The 21524-nt window shown below is 40.6% G+C and overlaps 1 protein-coding gene and 1 long non-coding RNA gene across 4 annotated transcripts in view; one reads left to right on the top strand and one right to left on the bottom strand.

Annotated features, from left to right (window-relative positions):
- The window catches only part of map4l (microtubule associated protein 4 like), a 93468-nt gene that overhangs the window by 66045 nt on the left and 5899 nt on the right, over positions 1–21524 (bottom strand). For all 3 annotated transcript variants that reach the window (XM_037786770.1, XM_037786771.1, XM_037786772.1), the window contains exon 2: positions 6958–7157. In XM_037786770.1, the coding sequence (XP_037642698.1) occupies positions 6958–7147 (190 nt within the window). In that variant the 5' untranslated portion in view covers positions 7148–7157. The remainder of the gene's footprint in view (positions 1–6957; positions 7158–21524) is intronic.
- On the top strand, positions 8863–21160 carry LOC119498189. Its single transcript, XR_005209074.1, has 3 exons — positions 8863–9258; positions 9602–9604; positions 21150–21160. It is a non-coding gene; the product is annotated as an uncharacterized LOC119498189 (long non-coding RNA).

The raw sequence follows: 21524 nt of genomic DNA, 5'->3' as shown, positions 1-21524 counted from the left end.
TACAAAAACTAAACAGAAATCCTTCTGCAGTGCATTATAGTGTGCTGTAATCCACAAAAATAAGGTGTTGTTGTCTACAAACTGTAGTTTATCTGTCAACGATGTCTTCGTTGTTGACATAATTCACGGGGGAAGACTTCAGAGAAGCAGAAGAATTTTCCACTTCTGTTGTTTCTCCGTCATCTCCGACTCCAGCAGCGGCCACGGTGTCTCAAAGTGCAGCTGCGGGCTACCGGTAAGATATGCCGTGTCTTCTTCGAAGTGCTGTTTTTTTTTCTTTGGACGTGCGCGAGTAGGCCGGGGTGGAAATAAAAAAATACTGGGAGGATCGCCAATCCTGCTTTTGATTTTGAAGGTCAAAATTGAAATCTAATTTCCATCGATTTTCGATTTAGAATCAAAAATGTGTCACTCCTAGGTGCTATAAGTGACTATATACTCACTTTATATAGATAATAAATAAATAAATGAGAGGATACGATATTCACGACGATTTGCAAAAAGAGAAATGTTAAAGCTTGTGCAAGAAGCACATTTAAATACCTGTACGATATTCTACCCTTTTAAATGTTCGCTACACACAAACTTGTAACAAGCCACATGTTTATACCGAAGTTCAGTCCCAACGATGACAGTTTTGTTACTACTAGTATCATTTATAACTCTAGGGGTTGACAGATCCTTATGTTTCATCTCAAAAGTCGACTTTAACTCACAGAAAAAGACACTGCTGGATTCGGGTCAAAGAGCCGTACTGTAAGTGGCTGCTGTGCAAAATGAGCTCCAGGAAGACGAAACGAGGCCAAACCAACGGTTTGCCCTCGCTGACATTGAGGACAGATGAGCTTTTGGTTTCCCATTCAGTTCACATAGCAGGAGTCGGGTTTATTACAGCCCTTCATCACAGCTGAGGCCTCAAACGACTTCACAGCTTCCACATTATTATTAACACTGAAACGAGAGGAAAAGCTTCCCACTACAGAATGGTAATGAAGGTACGACATCACAAAAGGAAGAGCAAGAGGTCGAAATAAAATAAAATGAAAGAGAGTGTGAGGGACAGATGAAGAGGAAATAGAAGCAGAGGTAAAGCTGGTTAAATACGGGACGCTGAGAGAAGAGGAGATACTCCGTTGTCTCAGACAATAGAACTCGTTGAGTGGTAGTGGTTCTGACATGTACTCTGACCAATCCAACTAAATACGCCAATACGTCAGTCTAGCACTATATAATGTCAGAAATATTTTATATTAATAGATAACATTTTCACCCTGCGTTCATATCATATTATTGATGATTGTAACACATTATTGTTGTACTGTCATCCCACCCACTTTTGGGCTCATGGATATAAATTAAACAGCATTGTAAATTCACATGTCTACAATTAAAATGGTAGAAAATACATAAATAATACCAACTTTACCTTTACTAACATTTGGAGGGAAACACTCCGACACATTTTTTGTTTGTTTTTATTTTGTCTTCTTTGTATAGCTCAGTAATAAATAAATAATCAATAATAAAATAAAAATAATAAATGTTAAATATAAATATTTAATAAAATACAATTGTTATAATAATAATTATTAGAAAAATAATTATATATATCATATATATTATATATTTTTTTCCTTGAGATGCTAAGAGTAAAATAAAGTAAAGCAGCCTGCACATAAAAAAATAAATAAAGTGGGCCCAGAATTGGTCCTTGAGGGGCCCCACATTAGTCTCTGGGTTAATATCTTATCATGTGAGTCTACGAGTGTAATGCACATTTGACTGAGGATCTGTGAGTGCACATAGAGAAGGTAGCCTACAGGCCTGCTCTATATAGTCACCAGTATTTCAAGTAGTCACACATACACACACACACACAGCCAGAGGACGTGTGCCTGCTTTGGGTGGTCACGATCATACCAGCTGTGCATGGACATGTCAAAGACTATGTGAGAGGATACGACTGACGGCTGATGGTTTATCATAAAGGATTAAAAAAAACATGCACGCTACTCTGTCCGATGTGCCAGATGTGTTTAGCATCATGAATATCAAACCAATCAACAACATCTTCTATCTATGGATCTATGTCGCTCTCCGGTTTCCATCCATTTATGCCATCACATTAGCGTGATGAATCTGGAGTTGGTAATGTATATGAACATGATACATTCAGTTTTATTTAGCTTTTGACATTTTGGCATTATAATAACCATCTCCACAGACACACAACTTTATCATTACAGTGACACACTGTACATCTACATCACATCTATTTGTTATTGTTCAACACTCACTGCATGACAACAGACAGATTTAGGAAAGACAGTATACTGTATCATTCCTACATCATCTGCCAACTTACAGTATACAACAAAAATAGTGAAAAGTACTAGAAATTAGGGCATCAATCGATAAAAATAATTCATCTTGATTAATCGCATGATTGTCCATAGTTAATTGTGATTAATCGCAAATTAATTGCAGATTTTTTATCTCAAAATGTACCTTAAAGGGAGATTTGTCAAGTATTTAATACTCTTATCAACATAGTAGTGGACAAATATGCTGATTTATGCAAATGTATGTATATATTTATTACTGGAAATCAATTAACAAAACAATGACAGATATTGTCCAGAAACCCTCACAGGTACTGCATTTAGCATAAAACAATATGCTCAAATCATAAAATGGCAAACTGCAGCCCAACAGGCTGACTTGACTATGACTTGCCCCAAACTGCATGTGGTTATCATAAAGTGGGCATGTCCGTAAAGAGGAGACTCGTGGGTACCCATTTTCATTCATATATCTGGAGGTCAGAGGTCAAGAGACCCCTTTGAAAATGGACATGACAGTTTTTCCTTTGGAAGTTTGGAGCGTTATTTAGCCTCTTCTTCTGAACTAACTGAGCCCGCTACAACTTAAAAATTGCAAGTTGCGTTACCGCGTTAAAGAAATCAGTGGCATTACAACAAATTTGCGTTACCGCGTTATTATCGTATTAACTAGTGTTGTCACGATGCCAAGATTCTTAAGTTAAGATAAGTTGTTTGCTAAACTCTGGTTCCCTGCAGCGCTGGACTGTTGGACAGCTAAACAGGTTAACATTCAGCTCATTGGACCACAATGTCTGACCTAGCACTGACTGGGTGCTAATGTGTGTGTGTGTGTGCGTGTGTGTGTGTGTGTGTGTGTGTGTGTGTGTGTGGTGATGGTAATGATGCTAATACAGCACCGTCTCCAGGCTGACACGGCATAACAATGACAGGAAAAGAGAAAGACGGAGAGGACGGGTGGAACGGAGAATGAAAGACGAAAGAGAAAGCAAAAAAATAAATAAAAAGGCAATAGGGGGAAAAAGAAATAGAGATATAATGCATCAAGGTGAGGCCGAAAATACAAGAGAAGGAGTCTGAGAGATAACGACAAAGAAAGACAGTCAGCTGAATTAAGTCTAGACAGGGTTGGCCAAAGTGTCGAGGCAATTACACTTAATCTTTGAAACACACGCACACAAACACACACACACAGACACACACACAGAGTAAAATCTGAGGAGATTTTAGCGTCTGCAAAAGACGTCCGTGATCATTATTGGGCTGCTGTTGACTAAAACTAATATTGAAATCACATGATCTCTTAATTTCAACCAGGCCAAAGGCTAAACATGTTTCAATACGCGGTGCCCTACATTGTTGAAAAAAGCATTAATTATTAACACATCGTGTCTCTGTAACAAAAGAAAAAGCCTTATTAAAGCAGAGTATGTTGAATTTAACATCAATAAATTATCACCTCAATGATCATCAGTGAGAAAGCACCGTTCTCTGATAGTCTCAGAGAGGATATAAAGAGTATTTCATTGGTTATATACCAAAATCATGATTTTAAAGAGAGCTATTTTCCAATTACAAGAATCATAATTTTAATTTGAAGATGTACACATGCATAATCTAGCTGTACATTCTATGCGGAGGTGACAATTTGTTGGTAGTTATAAACTGTGCCCATTTTACGTAGCCAGATGTAGCTAATTACAGTTTATTTCATGAGTTGGTCAAAGTATAATTTCTATTAACAGATATCTGCATATGAATACAGAATCTGTAGGAAACGGGACAAGATTTTTGGTACCGGATGTGTTCTGATTTCCGTAGTCCAAGGAGTATTGACCAATCACGTTTGAGCAGGCTTTGGTTGAAAGCAGGTAATCAGTAGAGCTTGGACGATTCACCTATCTCCCGATTCTATACTATCACGATGCTTGGGTGCCGATTCGATATGTATTGCGATTTTTAAGTTTTGCGATTCAATATTGTGATTTCTTGCGATGTTTATTAACTCTTTTAACACTAGACCATGAGAAAAAGTAGAATCATACACTTCTAGGGGACTTTTACGTTAAAAAATATCTAAATTAATCCAGTAAAAATGTTTGATTTTCAGCATGTATGTAGTCAGAGATGTCCTGAAGTCAAATATATCAGTCATTGTCAGGCATTATTTATTTATTTAAATATTTTCCAGCAACCCAAAAATCAAAGAATAAAGACATTTCCATCACAAATTAGTGGTATTTTCTTTCTAATTTATAAGGGACATGTAATGTTTTATACTTCTGGTGAATATAATCCAATTAATCTTATTTCCATATATGTATTTTCTACACTTACCCCAACACCTTATTTTGAAAACCAGATGTAATCACACATGTATAGTTCTGCTAACTTCACCTGACAGGTGAATTTCACGTTACAGAGAAACACGGTAAAATAATAATTGAACACGTGTTCTTTGGTGGATTACATGTTTGCCGCATTGCAGGCGATGCTTGGGTAGATTCAGAAAAGATGGTGAATCTAATGTTATCGGTACATTTGATCGGTAAATTAGAGCCGCGTTCTGCTGATAGAGACACCAGCTCAGAGCGGGACCGTGCAGCCGGCGAGAGATTCAGCAAAGTTATACTTTCTCACAGCTCGTATTAAAACACCGTCATTCTTAAAGTATCAGTACTAAGGAAACGGAGTATCGTACCGTTTTTAACGGCAGGGTATCGCGATACCTCTCTAGTATCTGTTTACCGTACAACACTAGTGGACGTACTCTCAATAGAATACAAACTACAGTTGTCCCTTGTTAGCACAAATCACCCCCTCCCCTTGAGTTCTGAACAAACCCCCTTTCTAAATATGAATCCATGTCTCTGTGTGTCTACAGGGCTTTTGTGTCTGCTCTATTTAACTCTCCAGCCCGGACGCCTCCCTTATTCTCCCTCCTATACTTCCACAAATCCTCCAGTATGCTTTCATATCTATTACTCTTCTCTCTTAATCTTCCAGCTCTGCCCTTTCCTTCTGCCATCCATCCATACATCCATACATCACTTCATTCTTGTAAGGAAGAAACGTTTACACAGAGCTCATCCTCTCTCTCTGCAATGTGATCGTAGAAAAGGTTATAAAATATGGCTCTAAACTGTGCAACCACGATGAAATACTTCAAATGACAACAGTTTCAGACAGTTTCCCCAACAACTAATGGAATTATCTGCCTCGTTTCCAGGAACTAATTAGTGAAAATATTCAAAACAGGTTCTAGCTACTGTATATGTGCTGGGGGCTTGTGCTGAGCCAGAGGAGGTGGGGCTCATTAAATGAGCTGCGTGGGCTATTTTAGCTACTGAGATCATGAACCTCATCACAGCTAAACATTCAGTTCACCACAGAGATCCATCAGCCTCCAAACAAACACATATTTACCTACAGCTGCTGACAGAGATCGGATTAGAAACAGTCAAAATACTGAAAAGATACTGTTTTGTTTTACATATATCACGAGGTAAATGAACAATTAACACAGGATTAAAACTGGGAATATGTATTTTTCATTTCACAGGGACTTATAAATATGCCTGTGTCCTTTGGGACAGAACTGGCACGGAATGTGTGAGCAGAAAGTGGTTAAATGGCTTTAAACATGCAAAACCACTTTTAAGAGTGCAGCACTGAAGTGAAATGTGTGTTTCAGCCAGTTGACCACCTTGAAACTGGAGGCCAGTTTCACCCAGACGACTTCAATTCAAGCCCAGTGATGTGAAAATATCCATTCTTCTAAATGCATACCAGCCATCTCTTAACTCTAACCTCCTCCAGAAAAGAGAGCTTCCCTGCTACGGATGTCACGATACCAGAAATCTACTAGTCGATACTAATACCAGTGAATTACCACGATTCTCAATACCCAATTCGATACCAAGATATAAAAAAAACCTAAAAAACAACAATAAATCCCCTGTAATTCAATACTCACTCTTTTACAAAAAACAGAGGCATGTAGCCTTTAAGTAATAAATAAAAATAATTGTTCATTTTGGCGTATCAGCGGCATGTTATCAATCGATAGTCAGACAACGGACGCTACATGATGACCGTGAATGCATCCGGTCCGTTAGCTCAGAGTAGCAGGTGTCATATTTCACACACACGGGACGAGAGAGAGTTGACAGACCGAGAGATGGCGGAAGATTTGTTGTCGAAGCGAAAAGCAAACGCACCTATCTGGCAATATTTCACGTTTAATCCCAACGCTATAAGGGGAACCTTAATAACGTTAATGAAGCTGTCACAGCCGGTGTGGACGGAGCAGCGGCTCCAGGTAGACCCCCGCAGCAAAAGCGCTACTGGAGAGGCCAGACACACCGCTGAAGGTAAAAATCAGAGTCAGCGCTCTGCACCGTCACATCCCTACCTATGACCATTACAGGCATCGTACGGTACCGTCAGTACTGTAGAAAAAAAGTACCGTCAGGATTTTTTGAATTTTGGCATCGACTTTGTACCGAGGTGTCGGTTCTGGTGACATCCCTACTCTCTGCAGGGATCAACATCCCATCAGAGAAAGCATCACTCCCTCTTCACGTATTACACACAAGGTCTCACAGTGACTCACCACTCTTGGTGTCCTTTCCATCCAGTAAGGGTCGGTAGTCGCTCTTGGAGACCGTCTCTCCCACCTTGTCATCGTAGCTCTCCTTCTCCAGCGAGGCCACAAAGTCTCTTTTCAGCAGGGCCTCGGCAGGGGCTCCACCTGGGACCCCACCTCCACCCCCACCCAGAGCATCTCGCAGGCTCAGGTCCATAGTCCTGTTGCTGGAGAGAAGAAAGGAGAGGTGTGATTACATTCATTATCCTTTTGCTTATTGCTCTGTGTTCTCTTTTATCCACTCCACTTCATGGTTTGTCTTCACAGTCATATTGCCTACTGTGTCATAAATAGAACCGCAGCTTTCTCCCCCTCAGTGATCATCACATTTATTAATTGTATGTGACTGAGTCTCTAGATTCAGGTGAGAAGACAGATCACAGATGCTTCCTGATAATAAAAATCATCCAAGAACAGAACCTGGATTGTGTGATGTGTTTTCTTTCCTCTGTATCTCTGCTTTCACTGTTCTATATATCTCCTCTCTCTTAATTCAGTGTAGTGGGACATGCTTGCCTGTGGAATAACTTTCTAAGATGAATTCATGTTAGTAATCAGAGTCAAAGCGATGAGAACACTTAATAAAAATAAAGTTTATGGAAGTCAGATTCATTGTGGGTAGAATTTGAAACTGAAACTGTAGAAAAAGAAAACAAAACGACTATGTATATAATCTACTTTCTTTATTAAAGACACTAAGGTAAAGCCTGGAAACATGATGAGTGTGTTGTGCTTTCCTTTTTTCTACTATCTTGGCGCTCCTCCTGATACTACAGCAGCTGTTTAACATCAGTCAGGTACTCCTGATGCAGTGGTCAATACGAAGCTGAATAAACAATGGTCTCTGAATAAGTAATGCAATGAAGCGAACATAAATCCATTAAGTATGTAGAACACTAGATAACCATGAACTCATCATATAAATACTGCAAATGACTTCTCATTCTAAAACAATCCAATCGAAACATGTAGTTTTATAGCCGGGATGTGCCGACCGAGGGAGAGAGAACGTGAGTGTTGGCGCTGGGCAGCAGGATGGTGATGTTGTCCTCACGTATTGACTCGCCGCTGTCCCGCCAATGTCAGGCGTCAAGATGCCACCAGCGTGTGGACTGACACAGAAAACAATGGGTGCCAGTGTTCTGGTCATACACTGATAGTGTGTGTTGCCATCAAGGTTGTTTCTGCTAATAAAGCGAGAGAGGAATACAAAAGAGAGTCTCATCGCGTGGAAAAACAGTCAGTTGTCAGACAGTAAGGTTAATATTGCCGTTGCTTAGCAGCGGTGTTCTTCACGACTTAACCACTTGAACGCCAAGAAGCATATTGTGTACACGACTTCCCGTGTTGTAAACAGGAGCTCACGAGTTTCATTTGAAGGCACCATTAGCTACATAAACTTAACGTGATCTACAGAAATCCAAAACAAAAACATCAATAACAACTCAGTTAATATATTTCTAAATAAATATAAAGCCCAAACTTATTACAGATGGAGTATGGGCTGGATTCACTTTTCATTACACCAGTTAAATGTCACAAATATAAACAAAGCTTAGACAGCATGACCCCTGAACAAACTCCTCTTTCTCTCTGTCCTGTTTCTGTTTGTCCCTCCATCCCTCCATCCCTCCATCCCTCCCAGCAAACAAGCTGCCATTGTCTTACAACTGTACCACACACACACACACACGCTCTCTACTTCTATCTTTGTGAGGACACTCACTGTCATGATGCATTCCCTAACCCCCTTACCCTGACCTGAACCATCACAACTAAATGCCTAACACCAACCCTAACCCTAACCTAAATCTAATTCTAACCCTAACCTAAATCTAATTCTAACCCTAACCTAAATCTAATTCTAACCCAAATCTAAATCCTCCAAACAGATATCTGAAGAAGTGAGGACCGGCCAGAATGTCCTCACTTTACAAAAATGTCCTCACTCTGAAGTAGAGCTGCGAAAATGAATCGATTCGTTGTCAACTATTAAAGGGGACTTATAATGAAAAACTCACTTTTTCAGTGCTTGTGCTCATCCATCTGGGTATCTAGAGTGTCCACCAACTCACAAACTGTGAAATAAGACGACCCAGTCTGTTTTTTGTGGGCTGTCTATATTAGAAAACATGTGATTCAACAAGCTGTTCAGATTCGGCTCCCCTTTCCTATGTCACATGCAGGCTCATTAGAATATATGAGAACTACCTTTGCAAGGGTGCGCCATATTTTCCTCACAAGCCAATCAGAGCAGACTGATCATTTGTTTTTGACCATTAAAGCATGTAAGCATGTTCTAGTAGAAACCCAAAATACGAGTATGAACCTGGAAATGAGCCTGATATGTCCCCTTTAAATTAATCACCAATTGTTTTGATAATAGATTAATCCGTTTGGATGATTTTTTGAGGAAAAGAAAAAGATCAAAATTATCTAATTGCAGCTTTTTAAAAGTGAATATGTTCTGGTTTCTTTCCTCCTCTATGACGGTAAACTAGGGATGCAATGATACCGATACAGGATCGAATATGGGGACGATACAATTCTATGTCTAAATACTATACACATTATATACTGTCATTTTAATTCCTGTTTAAGTTTTGACCAGTTTGTTGCTGCATTAAAAAGGTTTACACTTAAAATGTAATTCCTGGTAATTTTGAAGAATTCTGACCAAGTTGCTGGTCTATTATTTATTATTTTAATAATAAAGAACAATTAAATACATGTATATCTATGTATTTATTGGTCACATTCATTGGATCGGTACTCGGTATCGGATACCCATAGCCCAGGTATCGGTATCGGGACTGAAAACGTCGGATCGGTGCGTCCCTACAGTAAACCGAGTAGCTTTGAGTTGAACAAGACACAGACCAAACAACTGATCGATTAATCGAGAACATAATCGACAGATTAATCGACAATGAAAATAATCACGTTAGTTGCAGCCGTACTCTGAAGGTCTCAAACTCAAATTGGTCCTCACAAAGAAGCACACACACACACACACACACACACACACGGACACACACACTGTGGCCAGTAGCCAGTATGAGGACATACAGTACAGTAGAGAGTCAGCAGGCCTCGAGTGGAACTGTAGGCCATTGTTTCAGAGGAAGGACACAGTACAGTGGACACCTCACACAACACTTTCACTTTGGGTTTCTACCTCTTTAACAGTCTGCTTCTCTGTTTTCACATCGTTTCTCTCTATTACTCTGTTGCAGCTGCGTCTATTTCTCTCAAATACATTTCAAATTCTGGTGACTGAACAGCTTTACAACACACATTTAGTCTTCTAATTACACAGCACTCTCTCAGACTCATACTCACTCACAATGCACTCAATAATTCCATCACTCCAGTACAAAAACGAACCAATCCCAAATAGAGGCTTCCTAAACTCTTTTACCCTCTTAGCGTATTATTCTGCAATATTCATCGCTCCATTGGAGAGGTTTCATAAGCCAGACTATTCAGTGGCCTGGAGCTGCTGCTCTTTGTTTTCTCTCACTCATTCTGCCTCTTCATTACTCTCAATAGCACTGGAACTCTGTATGACCTAAGAGTTTTTGAATGTCTAAAACAACGTATATAATTATTATGTGTACGGGTTGATCGCAGAGAATCATCACCGGACTAAACAGAGCTTTTTGGTCTAGTTTCAGAAGCAGCAGTTTGCAATGAAAAAGCTCTGATAAACCAACTGTACACTACCGGTCTGTCTAGTGACAAGCTGCCAGTTAACCTGTAATCCAGAATTGATGTTATATTTATCAGGATATTTGGGTGCCAATGCGATTTGTATTGCGATTTTGAAGTATTGCAATTTGATAATAGGATTTATTGTGATTATTGTTCACTTTTTTAACACTAGACCATGGGAAAAAGTTGAATCATACACTTCTAGGAGCTTTTATTTTGAAAAATCTCTAAATTGATACAGTACAAGTGTTTGATTTTCAGCATGTATGTAGTCAGAGATGTCCTGAAGTCAAATATATCAGACATTGTCAGGCATTATTTATACAAAAATTTCCAGCAACCAAAAAAAATCAAAGAATAAAGACATTTCAATCACTAATTAGTGGTATTTTCTTTTTAATTTATAAGGGACATGTAATGTTTTATACTTCTGGTGAATATAATCCAATCAATCTTATTTCAATATATGTATTTATACTTCAGTGGAAGTTGCAGTTTGTGCAGAAATAAATGCTGCAGCTCCTCAAGACCAACCGAGGTTACCCGTGTCTTGTTTCCCTGCTGCTGAGTGGAGTGGAACTCCGGAGCGAGTAACGTTATCGACTCCGGCCCAGGAGACCAGAACTACGGTGTGTCCCCTGTGTCTTCTGAACACGGTCGGGAGGCTGCAGAAGGGTTTGCTAAGCTAAAATGACTGCCAAGCATGTGAAATATATAGTAATATTGTGATTTTAGCTGCTAATGTTGCTAACGCTGATCAACATGATGCCTGTCAATCACATTCAGTCAGTTTTGACCGATGCTCGCTTGCTTCTACGTAGCGTGAGCAACAGGACGCTGACTGTCGTTGACTCAACGGCCACAGGTGTCACTGTTAACAAGCAATTTCTGATTCTTACGTTGAGTCCCTTTAATACAGCTTTAAAGCAGATATGACTGAGTCACTGAGGCCAAACCAGCATCTAACAGCATATTTTTAAATCAAAATCTACTCATTTCAATCTGTGGATTTGTAAATTGGTGCGTATTCTCATGTAAAACCCAACTTTGGTCAACTTCGACATGATAAGTGTATAATATGAATGTTACACACAAGCATTATGATAAAGCTGTGTGTGTTTATGTATGTGTGTGAGAGAGAGATGATGATGACGATGATGATGACGGCGATGACGATGATGATGAGGGTTGTTGGGTGCAGACAGCTGTTGCACTCTGAGGGATTAAAAACCATCTCTGCACCCACAATCCCCTGCTCCAGCATCCGCCACCTCTCCCTCTCTGAACCCAGCCTTCTGCTACATAATCATCTCATCCTCCAAAACACTGACAGCTCTCACGCAAAGCACACACACACACACACACACACACACACACAACGGCCACAGATTGGCAGGAAATCAAACACATAACTGTTCCATGAAAATACAAGAGAGAGATTTGGTGGATGATATTTGTGCGTGTGTGAACATGATGAACCGTCACCTAAATTAAGCTCCATCAGCAGCCCGTCACTGGGCTGTGATTACTTCCGTTTCTGTGGTAGCTTATAATAATGTTTTTACATTACAGGGAAAATAATGTTACAGAAACAAGTTCTAGCAAGACCAATGCAGTAAGTATAGATACATTATCATGTCCTTTATGTTGAAACGAAGTACCTTATGGGGATTCTCGCCATGTCACATTCAATTTGTATGTCTGATGCTAAACTAAACACATCAACTCTACTTGAAATAGCTGTTTTCCAGTAGCACGCAATATTCAGTAGTGTACATTCACATCAAATGTGTGGTTACTGTTAATGTTAGCCACCTAAAAAAAAGGTCCACCTAAAAAAAAGATTATCAGTTTAAGTGTACGCCGTGAGACTGCTATACAGTCTATGTTTCCGACAGGGAACTGAAGTCGTATACTATCTACAGTAAGCTCTCGCCAAAGCCACCAGACTCCATTGAAAAATACAATAATTTTACCTCACAGAACGCGGGAGCTGCTGGTCTACCGCTGCCTCGATCTGTTAGTTTGTTTGTGTTATTGTGTGACTTTGGTGTTTTAAAGGGTTAGTTTGGATTCACCAAAGTCACACAATAACACAAACTAACTAACGGATCGAGGCAGCGGTAACTCCGGTGTTCTGAGAGGCAAAATTACAGTTGTTTTTTAAATGGAGTCTGGTGGCTTTGGTGAGATGCATTGATGGATATAACGTCTTCAGTTCCCCATCAGAAAGGGCTGTCAGGCGGCGAGGTAAAGCGTTGAAAATATTCTAAATACAGCGTACACTGAAACTGATGTTGATTTTTATAGGTGTCTAAAATCGGTTCTGCTGCTGCCCCCGACCACAGCAGTACATTGCTTTGCTCCCGTGCTAGTGCTCCAAACTGGGGGCGTGCTGACCGTCATCTACTGTAGGTATTACACCGACTATGGACCTCATACAACCCTCCCTTTAATATGTATGAGATTTGTTAGTTACTGTTTTCAGACATGAGAAAATGAGCCTGATGCAAGAACATGTTTGTAATTTGATCCTCTTAAAATGAATACTAGGGTTGCTGGTATTACGGGTATTCTACATCGGATTTGCCAGACTTTCTGAACTGCACAGAATTGTTGTATTCAGATTAAGTCTTGATGATTCTGACATCTCACTGTGTTTTCCTTCTGTGGAGAGAGGCAGACTATATGTACATGACTGGTACAAGACGTCGACGAGAAAACTGGCCACAAATTCTCTTAAATCACTCGTACGCAGTACGTACCACTTAAAGAATGAATCTGGTCGTATGAGCGTGAGGCCCATAGAGATGATGTCATTACTGTCAGTTCACCACAGTCTAGAGGCACACAGTGTGGAGAAATGGGCTCTTATGACCAGAAGACTGCCCACAACACTATCAACTACTGTCAAGGTGTCATTGAGCGATAGACCTCCGGTGACCGATCTGTCTGAAGATATAGACGTTTCTGAATTACTGAAGGCTGTTTTTACTCCACAGTACGATACGAGTTGGCTTTACAGCTGAGCCGCAGGTCAGTTCAGCTCAGTGATGAGTCACAGTACAATATGTAAGTCTGTGACAATGATGTAACAACAGTGATTGGAGAGGTTAGCGGCCTCGGGAAGCTACTCCCTCCTACATCTATCATGGTCAAACCATGAATCTGTGCTTAGTTTAGAAAACATTGTTGCCAAAGCGTAACATTAGATTTCAAGTTAGTTTGCCAATTCATGTAAATATTCTAGGGATGCATCGATATCCGATGCCGGATCGGATCGGATATCGGGCCAATACTGACTCACATAGCTGGATCTGATATCAGTGACAATGGGGCCAATCTATTACACTCAATTCTATTTTTATACACTGTATATATGTTATATACTAGAGTTTGAATTCTGCCATTATGAATCGCCCAAAGAACCTGATATGGAGAGGGCAGAAATGAGTACCGGCAGCTTGTGAGGAGTGCCGGTGCGAAAGAAAGAAGTGACGTTACGCCAAAGAGTAGAATGTAGAAGTGCCGGTGTACTGCCAATCGTGTTACTTCAGGCTGGCGAAAAGTCATTACTGAGCGGTAATGCTGGAGATTTCCATTTATTTTTTCTATTTAAAAACATGTATTTAACCAGGAAAAGCCTCATTGAGATTCAAAATCTCATTTTCTAGAGTGATCTGACTCCTGGCCAAGACAGTAGCAGCACATTAAACAAAGTTTCAGACGTTCCCATTACTGAAAAAAAAATCGAAACTGTGTCACATTTTATTGCATTTTATTATAAACTAACTGATTTCTGCTGTAGAGGAGAGCAAAGACTAGCTGCCAACCTGACTAAAAAGACCTTTAGCCAACAATAACCTCTGTGCTTCAAAGTACTTGTTGTTTCCTCTCCTATGTTATCACTGAAATGTCGGGACTTACAGCTGTATCACTTGAAAGGATTAAAAAAAGGTCAGGTTTTAGTGTGAGCTGCAGCTCAACCTCAGTGGGTAGAACTACACGGTAGCAGTGTAACACTTCAGCTGTAAGACTAGAAGTAGAAACTTAGCCATTCACCTCTAAAACCAGCTGCACTGCAGCTTTACAGAGTGAGCGCTGAGCTGTTATATGTAAAACTGCTGAGACCGGACACGTATCAGATAATGTGTGTGGCTGCAAGAAGGTCAAATGTGATGGGTGAAAAACACAAGGAAATCTACCAAGAGGTGCGATTACTATACAGTATACTAACGTGTATAAAAATGGGATTGTAACGTAACATATGGTTGCTGGTGAGGCAATATGTGGCAAAATGTACCTTAAAGGGAGATTAGTTAAGTATTTAATACTCTTATCAACATGAGAGTGGACGAATAGGCTTGCTTTATGCAAATGTATGTGGACATTTATTATTGGAAATCAATTAACAACACAAAACAATGACAAATATTGTTCAGAAACTCCCACAGGTACTAAAATATGCTCAAATCATAACATGTCTAACTCAACCCAACAGGCAACAACAGCTGTCAGTGTGTCATTGTGCTGACTTGACTATGACTTGCCCCAAACTGCATGTGATTATCATAAAGTGGGCATGTCTGTAAAGGAGAGACTCGTGGGTACCCAAAGAAACCATTTACAATCACATATCTTGAGTTCAGAGGTCAAGGGACCCCTTTGAAAATGTCCATGCCAGTTTTTCCTCGCCAAAATTTTGCATAAGTTTGGAGCGTTATTTAACCTCCTTCACGACAAGCTAGTATGACATGGTTGGTACCAATGGATTCCTTAGATTTTTTCTATTTACATATGATACCAGTATCTTCACATTAGCTTTAAAACTGAGCTACAACATCCAAAAGATCATCAGATTTTTAAGAGGTTGATTAAAAATAGCAAGTTGCGTTAATGCGTTAAAGTGGCGTTAAAACAAATTTTCATTAATTATCGCGTTTTGACAGCCCTAATTTTTAGCAAAAATAGCTCCGATAAACCCGCTGTACACTACCTACACAGCAGAGGGAATATTAGACTGAAGGGGTGAGTTTATATAGAACACCTTTCCGACGTGTACAGTCATTTCTGTAACTTTCCGACCACTTCACGCCGTGACTGGTCAGCTTTGCGGAGGTGAGAAAAGAGCCACTTTTTATGTGAACAACCAAGAGCAATATATCACCACATTTAGTCTAATGGATTCACTTTATATGATTTCTAAATAACGACGTCCTTATAATGAATGTGCAAAGTTGTCTAGTCTAGCCAATTGTCCAAGATTACAGGAACTATTCTTCTTACCTACACTCAGATGTGAAGATCAATATCCATTTAATCTGTGCGGTTAGTTGCTCACTAAAAATGACAAACTGCTCCTTTCAGGGTCAGCGTGCACCACGTCTACGATGACAAGGCCAGCAGACGCAGAGGATAAACGAGCAGCCTGATTTAGTAGTTAGGAGCTAACAATGTCGACAGCTGAAATGTGTCTGGGAGTCCATTAGCGAGCTCCGAAACGTCGACTCATCTTGGTCGAATCTGTTTGCACCGAGGCTACAGGCCGGCTGGAGAGGCTGCTTTCCCTCCTTGTTCTTGTCTTTTTATATACTGTATAACAAAGACGTGAAACTGATGACAGGAGGATGGAAATAGTTTATATGGACGGTGACTAAACGTTAAAGACGAAGGGAACATGAAAGGAAATGCACCACCGAAGCTGTGACACAGACTCACGGCATCTAACGGGTTAACAAAATCCTGTCATGGCTGCCCAGCCAGTCGCCATGGTGACTCAGCAGCTCCTCGCTGTCTCCTCCTTGACGGGCACAAACTCCGACACACACACACACACACACACACACACACACACACACAAACACATGCACATGCACAGTGTGTCTGTGATGAGCAGCAGTTTAGATTACTGCTGACAACACACTGTGTCGACCTATCCACACACACACATATACATGCTCACACACACTTACACGTGGCGTCAGTACATGAGAGACAGTCAGCTTATTCAACAGACCGCTGACTAACTGCGTAGATCTGTCAAACGTGGCTCTGTGCTGTGTTTTCAAAGTGAGAGATGATCAAGGCAAGGAGATGGAGATGGAGATGGAGACCGTGAGTCAGTGAAGGAGACCAAACAATGGAGGTAAAATGAGAACAGTACAGAATAGGGATGTCACGAGAACCGATACTTCGGGACCAACTCGGTACCAAAATTGTAAAAATGTGACGGTACTCGTTTTCTTCGGTACCGAACGATGCCTGTAATGGTCATTTGGTACCGGAGCGGAGGTACTGGAGATGCGATTCTTCCGGATCTAATGGGGGCAGTATAAGCGTTCAAGTGTTCTCATCTGCCGTGAAATGAAGGAAGAAGAAGAACGCTGTAACAGCATGGTAAAAACAACAACACAAGACGTGAAAGATGGGAACTACTGCAGCGCTACCTCCACCTCAACTCGTTGAGAAAACAAATAGCAAGAGTCGGGTATGGAAGTACTTTGCGTTCGAGGCGGATTTAGAAGGAGTAATAATAGATTCACAAAAACCCTTAAGCGGTGCAGTAACGGTGCCATCGTACTTTTCTTTCCAAAGGAGGAAACTTCTGCGTTGGCGGCTAGCCTACGTGCATATAGGCTCAGAGGTTACGCTGTAGCTGACATGTTCCTCCTAAAGAAGTTAAACTACCCGTCGAGGCTACGCCAGCGACGGAGATGCCACGTGGGGGACCACAAGAACTACGATTGGTCAGCATGGGCTGCTTGTGTTTTTTTCCCACCGATGCCGGTGGAGATTGTTGAGAGTGACGACATAGGTAAGAAAAGTGCTGAATGCGAGATTGGGAGCATTTCTATTGCCTCTGCACAGCTCTCAACATGGCGACGGCTGATCAACAAAGCCTCATCAAAGAACGTACAGTATATTGCTAAGAAGTGAAAGTCAATTGTTCGTTCCATTGCAACATCACCCCCCAGCAGCAGAGCTACACCTCCGCCATTTTGGACTGAAAGCGACTACCGGACGCCAGTAAACCGTACAAAAGTTTAAAAAGTTAGATAAAATATATAAAGTCATTAAAATTAGCTCCACTTTTACCAGCTACAACATTAAAGTGATAATGCATCAATGATTGTAATCCAATAATATAACGTACATTATTCTGAAATGGGCCATTCTGCACAATGAGTACTTTTACTAGTTGCCAATTCTTTTGTACTTGTACTGAAATCTTGAATGAAGGACTTGTACTTATAGCAGAGTACTTATGCAATGTGGTATTGCTACTGCAACCTAAGTAAAAGCTCTGAGTACTTCTTCCACCACTTTACATACTGTATATATCCACATATGTTTACAGCAAAACCAAAACAAAGACCATGTATGTATCCATATAACATACAACAACACCTCATTTATAAACTATAATTAAAATTAACATGAATTTTAGTGCCATTTCAACATCACATCTTGCCATACATATAGCCGACTACAATGTCTGTACCTGCCAAGTGTGGCATTGTTTCTTTGACAGCTCTAAATCTGTCATGTTTTCTCAACATTTTTCCCCTCCAGTAAGTAAATTATTTGTAAAAAAAAAAAAAAAATTGGCTGTAATTGTTCTGCAATTTTTGCCAAACTTTCCAGGAAAATGATGACTGGAACGGCTGGGATGACACTCTGACAGTCTGACTATAGAGATATCTGAAACCATTCTTTCCAGTACATATAAACGTTGAACATTTCAGAGCTCAGAATCCCGTAGCGAAGTGTCAGTAAACACACAACACACTCTGACTGTACATACCAATACAAACATGGTGAATCCACATTATGCTCGAGAATGTAACAAGATGAACTGTGACTTGTTATTCTACTCTGAACCCTGAGCTTAAATCATGTGAACTCTCGCTGTTGTCCTGTACATGTTTTAATGAGCCAAAGATAGTGGATGGAAGGGGACATTTTGTCCTTATCCTTCCCTCACTCTGCTGTCTGATGGCAGGTCTGATGTGAATCTGCTCTTAGCAGAACAAAAAAAGACCTTTTGCTTGTTCTCAAATCACAAACACGCACTGATGGAAGCTCGCTGGAAGAGGATGATGACAAAAGACACACGGCCATCCCATCCACCCTGGCTCTACTGTACCGTATGATGTCAGGTCTGATCTGGATCTCAGCCTCCAGCCTCAGCAGGAGAGAACGACCTTTGTTGTTTCCTCTGAACTCTCTGTTTGATGCGTTCACTGCATCTCTAGCGCAGTCAGGGTCATGATGGTACAGCACTGGATTTGTTTGGTATTTACTCGCTTCCGAAAAGTAATATCAGTATCAGTAATAAATGCTACTTTACTTACAGTTACTCACAATCATGCAAGGGGTATAAAAAGCCAGAACCCTAACCCTAGTGTTCGCGATACTTTAATAAATGAAGGTTGATCGCCGTCATGTCCCTTCAGACTTCCCCTGTCCAACACAGTGTCCGGATATTGTTTATCCAGACTTCTATACATATCTGATTGAATCCCGTTAGGCTAAATGTTGTCTGTAAATAACCAACGTGTTAATAGCCAACTGTTTGATCTACACAACAGCCTTTCGTAATTTTCCTCCTGTGACGGCGAGTTTCTTTCCCCCAAAAGGGAGCGCAGCCTCGGCGATGACACCATGCTGGTTTGGTCTATAGCTCGGTCTTTTTTAGATTTATTGTTGGTGCAACCAACTACACAGCAACTCTTCAGCATAGTGTTATTAGTATTACCGGTTTGTTTAAAGTAGAAGTTTGGAGACAACTTCTTCTTGGGGACTTGTCTATGAGGGACTAAGGGATTGTTTTCCCCCAAAAGGGGGCGTGGTCATGAGAGCTTACTCTCCGGGCTGATGCATATCAACTGAAGGACCCCTTGCAGGGGAGAACATTTTCCAAGATACCCCTCATAATCTTATCACCGATTAAGCATATGCTTACTACCAACGGTTCTCTTAGATTGGAACTATTTGCACTCTAAAACTTTACTAAAATTTTTAAAAGTAAATACTTCGAGAATCACTGCTGTAGCCTATATGTCGGGCTAGGGCTGTCAACGAATATTCAAAACTCTAATATATATATTAGAATTGTAAAAAAACAACAACAGACATTTAATTATGAAAGTTAATATTTGATTGTGAAAAAATAAAAAGCAGCACGACCGAACTGTCTGCCTCGGTCATTCTCGCGAACGCACTGAATGCAGTGCATGACGGGAGTCACACAACGCAACTTTCACTGACTGAAAATGAAATGTAATGTCAGGTCAAGCTAAATGAGGAATAATTCAACACCAATCGTGACGATGGCAGAGAGAGAAAGAGAGAGGTCTATAGTCTTTAAATTAAGTTTTACTACATATGACATTATTTTATTTGTTTATTTTGTAATGTATAAGTATGTAGATCCTTTAAAAGACATGTTTATTTTGAAATAAATAAAAAGTAGGAAATAAGACATGAGAACAAAACGTTGATCGATAATGACGAATCACTTCTGGTAACGTATAAGCACACCTTGTAAAAATCACTCGTTGGTTGAACTGGTGACAACTGGTAGATACTGTATATACAACCTGTGATGAGGGGTCACAATAACAATGCCAGAAAAACTGCGACCCACTAAGTCCCGAGCCCCAAAGAAAAATATAAAAGATAACAAAAAACATGTTCTTAACCATTTTCTAACCTGTTTTTAGCAAGTTACGGTGGCACATATTCATTTCTGGTTACTTACAGCGAGTATCTGGCCCAACCAAACATCAACGACTGAAGTCTCAAAAGTACTTCTGGGTAATGTGCCTATTTAAAGACCAAACCTGTGGTGTATGGCACCATTCACTGAAACACTGCCTGCTGTCCCAAAAAACAGCTTTGTTGTTTGGACTGAGTCAGTGAAGAGGTTCCCGGTAATGCTAGGGTCCGTCTCGCCAAGCAACGTCAGTGTGCTAGTGAGTGAACTTTGTGAGAGGCCTTTCATTTGCACAAAGGTGATTCACTTTTAACCAGGCAAGATCACCGTGGTAACCACAAGGTTACGCAGGAGCGTGTTCAAGCTGTATAACAGAGCCAACCTCCTCACCAATCAGCTTTCAGATGAAATGAAGTCACCATTCAACAAGAGTACTGTCTACAGATACATTCAGGAAGGAGAACACACTACACTAAGGACAGAATCTGTTACTAGCTGATAGGGCCTGATGATGGCCTGTTTGCAGGATGATGCCCCTCAGGGCTCAACATTAACACTTGCCCGCTTGCCTGGGGGCAAGTAAACTCTGTGTTTGGGCAAGTGGGATGCCTCACATTGATCGGGCAAGTGAAAAATAAATGTGATCTTTATTAGTAAAAACATGCAATCGCAAGATACGTATTAATGCTTTTGTTTGAGTGCCCAGAGTACGCTCCGCCGCTCCGAGAGCAAGGCGCTCTGAATAACTGAATGGAAACGTTCAAATTTACCAGCGACCCAGTTTTGGCAGAGTGCGCTGTAGCGCCCAGAGTGACTATTTCCGAATGCATCCATAGCGTGAAGCTACATTGTAAACAACAAATCCGTGTTGAAATCGGCAGAAGGAGAGCTAGTTAACGTTAGCTTTTAGCAGCCGGTGGGTAGCGCAGTCCGCACACGGGAGAAGTTTACCTACAGGACTTTCTGCCAGAACGGATTTATGTTAACCCAAACCATGATCTTTTCCTAAACCTCACCAAGTAGGTTTGTTTCCTAAACCTACCAGAAGGACTTTCTGTCAGAAAACCCTGAAAGCAAACTTCTCTCATGTAAATAAGGCACC

The sequence above is a fragment of the Sebastes umbrosus genome, chromosome 12 (genome assembly GCF_015220745.1).
Source record: "Sebastes umbrosus isolate fSebUmb1 chromosome 12, fSebUmb1.pri, whole genome shotgun sequence".
In the NCBI taxonomy this organism is placed as follows: Eukaryota; Metazoa; Chordata; class Actinopteri; order Perciformes; family Sebastidae; genus Sebastes; species Sebastes umbrosus.
This window is presented reverse-complemented; position numbering and strand designations above follow the sequence as displayed.